The 9506-nt window shown below is 45.8% G+C and overlaps 1 protein-coding gene across 1 annotated transcript in view; it reads right to left on the reverse strand.

Annotated features, from left to right (window-relative positions):
• Positions 1-521: 521 nt before the first annotated feature.
• The window catches only part of LOC113576851 (SH3 and cysteine-rich domain-containing protein 2), a 30619-nt gene continuing 21634 nt past the window's right edge, over positions 522-9506 (reverse strand). Inside the window, exons 9-11 of the mRNA XM_035533432.2 lie at positions 8231-8282; positions 4039-4176; positions 522-3774 (exon numbers count right to left, since the gene is read on the reverse strand). Of these exons, the coding sequence (XP_035389325.1) occupies positions 3676-3774; positions 4039-4176; positions 8231-8282 (289 nt within the window). The 3' untranslated portion in view covers positions 522-3675. The remainder of the gene's footprint in view (positions 3775-4038; positions 4177-8230; positions 8283-9506) is intronic.

Below are 9506 nucleotides of genomic sequence, written 5' to 3' on the forward strand. Positions count from 1 at the left end.
AGCTAGCTACACTGCTACTGGTGTAAATCATCTCCATAGAGCTAGCCACAGAGCTACTGGTGTGAGTCATCTCCGTGGAGCTAGCTACAGTGCTACTGGTGTGAGTCATCTCCATGGAGCTAGCTACAGTGCTACTGGTGTGAGTGAGCTCTATGGAGCTAGCCACAGTGCTACTGGTGTGAGTCATCTCCATAGAGCTAGCCACAGTGGTACTGGTGTGAGTGAGCTCTATGGAGCTAGCCACAGAGCTACTGGTGTGAGTCATCTCCATAGAGCTAGCCACAGTGGTACTGGTGTGAGTGAGCTCTATGGAGCTAGCCACAGAGCTACTGGTGTGAGTCATCTCCATAGAGCTAGCCACAGTGCTAATGGTGTGAGTCATCTTTTGCTTCTCTGAGAAGTGCATGATTGTAGGAGTTGGTGGTTGATCATTTGAGCTCTGCCTAGTAACTCCCTAATGTGTGTGTGTGTGTGTGTGTGTGTGTGTGTGTGTGTGTGTGTGTGTGTGTGTATGTGTTGGGTGTTCACAGTGACTCAACACTGTGACAGTACATATGCTGGTTGAAATGTAAAACCCTCAAAACAGATGATTTGTCCTAACAGTGGCCTATCGACCAATGATCACAAAAGCAGCGAAGACACGACATCTAGTTTATTTCCTGCACGTTTATTGGAACGCTTTTGGGTGGGTTGCCATCCAGTGTTTACATGCACAAATGGAGGTGCACATGTACTTGCTGTCAGACATGTTCAGCTCTGGATTTTCCCACACACCCAATCCAGTGTGTTAAAGTATCAGTACAAGCAAACCTGAATCACCGGCCAAAGACGTGACAATCGCAAAAGCGAAGGATAGGCATGAAAAGAAAACCAGGAAGTCGCCTGGGTGATGTAGTCGGTCGACTGGTATCCATGCAGGCTGCCTTCTTGTCCTCTGTACCAGTCCACGTTTCTAAATCGGTTCAGAACTGAGAACATGTCACTCAGACCATAGCAGGGGCCACAGTGGCTGATCCACATGGAAACATTCAGTTAACACCCGAAAATTTGAACTGTTTCAAAGAGGTCCCATCCACTCTCACTGAAGTACTGGAACACATGCAGAACCATGCGCGTTAGAGAGGCAGGAAGTTGTGTCTCTTCCCCAGTGTTAGGTAAGGAGTGAAGTCATGCCCCCAGCAACTTCTACTCACGGCATCCTGCCGATTTCGCTTTTTAACAGAGTGATTTCTTTTGGCTGGTATGTGTAGCCAAAATTATTATTATTTTTAAACCATGACATTTTAAAATGATTGAGGTTCGGTACTTGCCAAGACTAAAAAGTGTTTGGATCATTCCATTAGAGTAAGAGTCTGCGGAACTCTCATGGACTGAGATGAGAACATTCTAGGTTTGATACACTTTTTGATACCTGGTACATGTTTTTAAACACATGAAGTGTAGTCACGTGAAGTCATGTGTACTGCAGACATGCTTGTGGCTTCTTTTACTGTCATGTTGCTTCATTTGAGGCTCATTAGTAGTAGTACTTTTGTTGAGCATGGATACTGAATACGTTCAAGAATGATGCTGTGAGTCTCACATGAGTTGCTGTGACCTAAGACAAAATGAGCCAGCAACGTGAGCCAGCAATGTCAGCCATGTGAAACTGCCATGTGAAAACCCAGTGTAATTTCTAAGCACATCCTTAGAAAGCAAGAAGGCAGAGGTGTAGTCTTAACACTGTATGGTTATGAGGAGTTGCCTTCTATTTTCTGTTATCTGATCCCAAAGTGTAATATTATTTTTGTTGGTTTTCCAGATCTAGTTTTCAGCAACCTAATCCTTTTATAGCAATTTTCTGTTTGTTTGTGTTCACAAGCATGCTCGTAAGCTGAATTTGAGATGTGGATGTATCAGAATCACTGCTGTGAGGCCCAGTCCCAGAGTGGAGCCCTCATCATTAACACTCATTTGATTTCTGCCTTCACTACTGTAGCTGGGGGCTCCTTGTGGAGACTTACAGAACTTGTGGTGTCGAGCTCGCAGTTAGGAGCTCGTGGTATGGAGCTCACGGCATGGAGTGTGTGGATTGGCTCACCCTTTATGGCTCCTAAAGGTGTTTGGTGCATTTCTCATGTTGCAAGAGTCTACTGCAATTTGTCTGGAATGTCTCCCCTTCAGATGTACAATGTTGTGTAAAGATTACATATGTTTAATTAGATTAGGCTTCACTGGCATTAACTGGCATTTTATTCTTGCCTTTTGTGCCATATTTTACAATTTATTTAACTGTGTCCCAAGGTCTCAGCTCTAGGATGGTCACGTAGTGTTCGGGTTTAGCCGATCTCTGAAATATGTAAACATATATTAGTGGACATCATAAGCTGGTGAGAATCTAAACGGCTGTTTGCATGCTAAACTCAATTTCTTATGTGAACTGTTCAATGCTAGAAAATAGCTTTTGATCACTCAAGCTCCAGCTGGCAAAGTGGTTGGTTGCTATAGTAGCCTGAACATTGTTTTCCAGCATATCAGAAATGATTGTTTTGGAGGTACTTTTATGATACCCATGTATTGTATATAATTAGATATGTTTGATCAGTGAAGTTGCCTTCTGAAGTCAGTGATTCTACTGGCGAAGGAAGGTTAAGAGAGAGAGCGAGAGAGAGAGCGAGAGAGAGAGAGAGCGAGACTAATGCAGTAGCACAGAAATATAGTGGTAACAGCGGTAACACAGCAGTAATACTGCATGGAGTGGGAATTCCATGTAATGCTTTAAAGGTGAAAGCCTCTTTAGTCAGAATTGCTCATAGACACAGGAGACTTGAGATGACATGTGATTATCATGACATGGTAAAAGTAGTTAGAAATGACTGTATGGATCATGTGAACTAAGGGTTAACCTCACATGGAAAAAGCTTTCTGACTGCTAGCCTACAAGAACAACTCCACGAGACAGTAAAATCATACAACTTTAGGGGAGGGTGAGATATAGTTGAATATACTCACATTAACCTCTATTGTTAATGCTCTTAGATGTTCTTCTCCCTAAAATGTTTCCCTAAAGTTGCTAATATTGAATGAAATTGTTATGCAAAGGAGATCACGCAAATCACTCTCCTTTAGAATAAATACCGAATAAAACAATGATGCAAATGAGATTGATTGTGTTAGTTAGAGGTCAGATGTCAGATCAGGCAGCTGGCCAATTGCTCAGTCTCGTGAAAGCCTCCTGAAAGTCGACTGACTCCAATGAGATACAGCAAGAAGCGACACTCTGACGCTCTGACACTGATGGCACAGGTGTGGTGGTACTGATGGTATAGCTGCGTTGGTACCAATGGCACAGGTGCCTAGGTGCATTGGTACTCGTTTGAGGCTTAGGTGCATCCTCTGCTCAGCAGCGTCCAGGTGTGTGTGTGTATGTGTGTGTGTGTGTGTGTGTGTGTACATGCATGTGTATATGTGTGTGCATATGTGTCCGCATGTGCAAGTGTGTCCCTGCCGTCTAGGTGTGAGAGGTGAGGATATGTAGGATCTCCCGATTCCCCTTGGTTGGTCAGGGGGCGTGGTTCACATCGACTGTCACTCGGCTGGCCAGGGGGTGTGGTTCACATCTCCTACTTCCCCTCAGCCATTCAGGGGGCGTGATTCACATCTCTTACTGCCCCTTGGCCAGTCAGGGGGAGTGGTTTATATCTCCAGGACACAGTGTGAGGGCACCAGGCCACGCTTCTTCCCGCTGCTGAGCTTCACAAAGCCGTTATCCTCCTCACCTTTACCGACACACACCTGAGACGACAGAAGAGGAGATACACTAGGAGCAAACAGCTGCGCTCACAACTAGAAGGAGACAGCTTTGAAAACAAACAAAATGAATATTAGTCAACGCCCACCGGTAAGTACAATTTTCCTGTGCTTTGTGAGTGTGGAGGTTGGTGTGTGTGCGTGTGTATGTGTATTTTTGTGTGTGTGTGTGTGTGTATGTGTATTTTTGTGTGTGTGTGTGTGTGTGTGTGTGTATTTTTGTGTGTGTGTGTGTGTATCTTAGCCTACCTGCAGCTCTTTCACCGTCATGTGGCCTTTCTCACGGTTGCCATGGAAGCCCTGTGTGACCCTCCACACTCGTTCTCCAGGACGCACTCTCTGTACGAAGTTTGCTGGGAAAAAACCAACTTTATTGCGACTCTTTCCCTAAAACACACACAAACACACACACACACACACACACACACACACACACACACACACACACACACACACACGCATACACAAGTTAGTTGCCATAGCAACCCAACCAAAAAATGTTTTTCTCTTAGGTTCTTTGATTTTTATGACTCAAAGCCACACTCAAATGAAACATGCATCAAAGGGGCATTGGTAGTTCACAAACTTCTCACATCACCTGATGACAGTGCAGTGTCATTCTTGCCTTTCACTTTTTGAGCTTTTATTCTTATGAGTGTCTTATGAGCACTGTTGATTGATGTCATCCCTTTGTGCTTCCCTGAGGCCTTCCAGCAGGTGCCCTCTGTTATCATATCTGTTCGTGGGTCCTCTATTAGTATGTTCTATGTTAGCATGTCCTCTGTTAGCGTGGCCCTTTGTTAGTGGGTCCTCTGTTAGCATGTCCTCTATTAGTATGTTCTATGTTAGCATGTCCTCTGTTAGCGTGGCCCTTTGTTAGTGGGTCCTCTGTTAGCATGTCCTCTATTAGTATGTTCTATGTTAGCATGTCCTCTGTTAGCGTGGCCCTTTGTTAGTGGGTTCTCTGCTAGCAAGTTTTTATTAGTGAGGTCTCCACTAGCATTTTTTTTTATTGGTGGGTTCTCTGCTAGTATTTTTTTTTATTGGCAGGTTCTTTGCAAGCATTTTTTTAGTGTCGTGTTCTCTTTAAGCAGGATCTTTTAAATTGGTGGATTCTCTGCTAGGCTAGTGGGATTATTTATTTTATGGGCTCTCTGCTAGCAGGTTTGTTCACAGACTGCAGCCGGAGAGCAAATATGACTCAGTGTCCCGAGAGAACAACAGTGTTGTAAAATGTTATCTCCTGACTGCAAATTTGTATAAAGTTGCAGGGAAGTTACACCAGCTTTTTGAGTTTTTTTGCTACTTAGTTTTCAGAAAATCCAACAAAATCACTTTAAAATTGCCTATGTTATTATAATGAAGGACAATTGTGCAGAAGGTCAGGTGATGCCTTTGGGATCAGGGTCAGTGTGGTCAGTGTGGTCAGTTTGACAGAAGGATCACCTTGCCACCTTTTTCTTTGGGTTTGTGAGAGAACAAGGCCAGTGGGTCTCTTTCATACCCACATGGTCCATCTCAGGTCAGCATGAATGCATTGTGGTGACCTATTAACTACACACATAATGTAGGTATCCATGTCTGTATACACATGGTATTGTACTGTAAGAAAATTTAACAAAATTATGTTTACTACATCATATTCCTCATAATTGTGCAACTATTTATACACCTATTTTTCCCTTTTATCTGTGTGTTAGCCAGTCTAAGAAAACTTGAAGAAGTGAGAAGACAGTGATTTTGCGTCAGTAGATGTTTAAGAGATTAAAAAAGGAAAATGCAACACATCTGTGTGCATGTGTGCATGCATATGTGTGTGTGCCTGTGTGTATCTGTGTGTGCATGTGTACAGTTGCAGTGGTCTTTACTCGCGGTGTGCTATGTGTGCTCTGCATTCTCCCGTGAGCCAGCATCTTCCCAAACGTCCGCTCACGGTTTCGCTTCCATCAGCGAAGCGGAAAGCTTATTAATTTTTCATCAAGCTCTGCTTCTCCACTGTCACAGCCCCATGACCCACACCATTAGACTCCCTCACTCCAGAGTGAGGCTATGAATAGCAGTGGCAGGCATTTCAGCTCCTGCAGGCGAACATGACAAACGGAGCTTTGTACCGGCTCATGCCTGCATTCTGCCAGAGCCTTTTAGCGGGGGAGGGAGGGGTGAAAATAGAGATACAAAAGGAAGGACAGATGCAGGAGGGAAGGAACAGTTTCCGTAAGTGAGGAGGCTGAAGCGAGAGGGAACAGTTTCCGCTAGTGAGCAGGCTGGAGCGAGAGGGAACAGTTTCCGTAAGTGAGCAGGCTGAAGCGAGAGGGAACAGTTTCCGCTAGTGAGCAGGCTGAAGCGAGAGGGAACAGTTTCCGTAAGTGAGGAGGCTGAAGCGAGAGGGATCAGTTTCCGTAAGTGAGCAGGCTGAAGCGAGAGGGAACAGTTTCCGTAAGTGAGGAGGCTGAAGCGAGAGGGATCAGTTTCCGTAAGTGAGGAGGCTGAAGCGAGAGGGATCAGTTTCCGTAAGTGAGCAGGCTGAAGCGAGAGGGAACAGTTTCCGTAAGTGAGCAGGCTGAAGCGAGAGGGAACAGTTTCCGTAAGTGAGGAGGCTGAAGCGAGAGGGATCAGTTTCAGTAAGTGAGCAGGCTGAAGCGAGAGGGAACAGTTTCCGTAAGTGAGGAGGCTGAAGCGAGAGGGAACAGTTTCCGTAAGTGAGGAGGCTGAAGCGAGAGGGAACAGTTTCCGTAAGTGAGCAGGCTGAAGCGAGAGGGAACAGTTTCCGTAAGTGAGGAGGCTGAAGCGAGAGGGAACAGTTTCAGTAAGTGAGCAGGCTGAAGCGAGAGGGAACAGTTTCTGTAAGTGAGCAGGTTGAAGTGAGAGGGAACAGTTTCCGTAAGTGAGCAGGCTGAAGCGAGAGGGAACAGTTTCTGTAAGTGAGCAGGCTGAAGCGAGAGGGAACAGTTTCAGTAAGTGAGCAGGCTGAAGCGAGAGGGAACAGTTTCTGTAAGTGAGCAGGTTGAAGTGAGAGGGAACAGTTTCCGTAAGTGAGGAGGCTGAAGCGAGAGGGAACAGTTTCCGTAAGTGAGGAGGCTGAAGCGAGAGGGATCAGTTTCCGTAAGTGAGCAGGCTGAAGCGAGAGGGAACAGTTTCCGTAAGTGAGGAGGCTGAAGCGAGAGGGATCAGTTTCCGTAAGTGAGGAGGCTGAAGCGAGAGGGATCAGTTTCCGTAAGTGAGCAGGCTGAAGCGAGAGGGAACAGTTTCCGTAAGTGAGCAGGCTGAAGCGAGAGGGAACAGTTTCCGTAAGTGAGGAGGCTGAAGCGAGAGGGATCAGTTTCAGTAAGTGAGCAGGCTGAAGCGAGAGGGAACAGTTTCCGTAAGTGAGGAGGCTGAAGCGAGAGGGAACAGTTTCCGTAAGTGAGGAGGCTGAAGCGAGAGGGAACAGTTTCCGTAAGTGAGCAGGCTGAAGCGAGAGGGAACAGTTTCCGTAAGTGAGGAGGCTGAAGCGAGAGGGAACAGTTTCAGTAAGTTAGCAGGCTGAAGCGAGAGGGAACAGTTTCTGTAAGTGAGCAGGTTGAAGTGAGAGGGAACAGTTTCCGTAAGTGAGCAGGCTGAAGCGAGAGGGAACAGTTTCTGTAAGTGAGCAGGCTGAAGCGAGAGGGAACAGTTTCAGTAAGTGAGCAGGCTGAAGCGAGAGGGAACAGTTTCTGTAAGTGAGCAGGTTGAAGTGAGAGGGAACAGTTTCCGTAAGTGAGCAGGCTGAAGCGAGAGGGAACAGTTTCAGTAAGTGAGCAGGCTGAAGCGAGAGGGAACAGTTTCAGTAAGTGAGCAGGCTGAAGCGAGAGGGAACAGTTTCTGTAAGTGAGCAGGCTGAAGCGAGAGGGAACAGTTTCAGTAAGTGAGCAGGCTGAAGCGAGAGGGAACAGTTTCTGTAAGTGAGCAGGCTGAAGCGAGAGGGAACAGTTTCAGTAAGTGAGCAGGCTGAAGCGAGAGGGAACAGTTTCTGTAAGTGAGCAGGCTGAAGCAAGAGCAAACAGTGATCTTTCTGGTGGCATAGAGGACGAGAGTGAGAAGGCTACTGGCTTACATTTATGTTCCATGGGAGGATGGAACTTCAGGTGAGATCATCGGACACATAAATTCCATCTTAACACACATGGCATCAGCTAACTGCACAAGTAATGATCTGCTATCTGAAAATGGACATAATTTTAAGATTTTATATCAGAGCTGCTTCAAATGTGCTATTGGAACAGCAGATTCTTGCCAGCAACTACTGTGGATCCCACCTTAATTTCTGCAATGCTGCAGTGCTGAAGTCTGCATAAAGTGTACATAAACACACACACACACACACACACACACACACACACACACACACACACACACACACACACACACACCCCAGTTTAATAAAACTACCATCTCCACCAGCTATTTCATAAATAAAGCTTACCTTCCACCAGTCCTCGTTGGAGTCATCCATCACCTGCACGCGGTCGCCTGGCCTGTTCCAGGAACCGAGGGAGAGAGGGAGAGAGGGAGAGAGGGAGAGAAGATAGGGGGAAAGAGGAGTTAACAATATCCTCACAGTCAGCTCATTACAGCAGACAAGCAGTGAGGTAGCCGAGAAACGTTAACCTCCCCACAGGCCTGTCGTCACATAAAACATTTCAGAAGGTAATAGTTGTTCCCCCTGAATAGCTCAAGCCAGCAGGCAGAATTAGTCAGCTGGTAAATTGCATTCCATGCAGGATTTTAAATTTTTTTTATTCAGAACTTTGATATATTTTGGTCCACTGCTAATCCACTGCTCATACTGGTCATTTGACCAGTTAGAATCATTCTGGAAATATGAGAAGTTAAAAACCAAAAAGAATCGCAAAATGAATGCATTTGTCTCTTTGTTTTATATGTTGATTTTATGCAATACAAATGAAAAGATTCTTGAATTTTTTAAGCAAGCGGTCAGTAACGTATTCAGTGTGGAACATTTGTAGCACAGCTACATGTCTGGTGCGACAGCGCCCCCCTGAATCCCCCCCACTACACCCTCAACCCTCTCCACTGGCTGAGCCCCTCAGACGAGTGCCTCAGCAGATGGCGTGAGGGTACTCTTCATCACAACACTCTGCACTCGGCACTCTCCCTGAGGGAAGGGTGGAGGATGGAGCCCTGGAGTCCTGCCGTAACCTTTCGACAGACCCACTCTGCCTGTCAACTCCTTCATCTTTGCCCTTTCGTCCTGGTTTGCTTTTCTGTGGGCGCACCTTTAGCCTAAGCTGGCGTGTAACTGTCTTTCTCAGACATGCTAATATTCCCGAGAGAGGTGTTCAGTTTTCGGTTCAGTTCACCTCGACGGGCTGCGTATCTCTTCGACTGACTAAACGATATCGGAACCAGAAAAGATCATAGTAAGAAAACAAACCCCACACTCCTTATGAGTTCAGCCAAAACTGTGAGTCTGGCCATGCAGATCAAATCTAGAAGGCTCCAGCAATTAGAGTCGCAGCTATTAAATGTGAACCATCTCTTTTAGGGAGACTCAGCGCTTTAATGGAACAGTCCACTGTGAGCACTGGGATGAGTTCATGCTGTCTCTCTGGATGAAATGCTTACGTGTAAAAAATCTTATAGTATACCTACATGCAATAATGAGTTTACCAAAGAAACAGACCCATAGCGACATTCAACACAAACAAACTAAACAACTAAACTCATCCCAGACACTC

The sequence above is a fragment of the Electrophorus electricus genome, chromosome 15 (assembly GCF_041902795.1).
Source record: "Electrophorus electricus isolate QZ-2024a chromosome 15, ASM4190279v1, whole genome shotgun sequence".
NCBI classification, from domain to species: Eukaryota; Metazoa; Chordata; class Actinopteri; order Gymnotiformes; family Gymnotidae; genus Electrophorus; species Electrophorus electricus.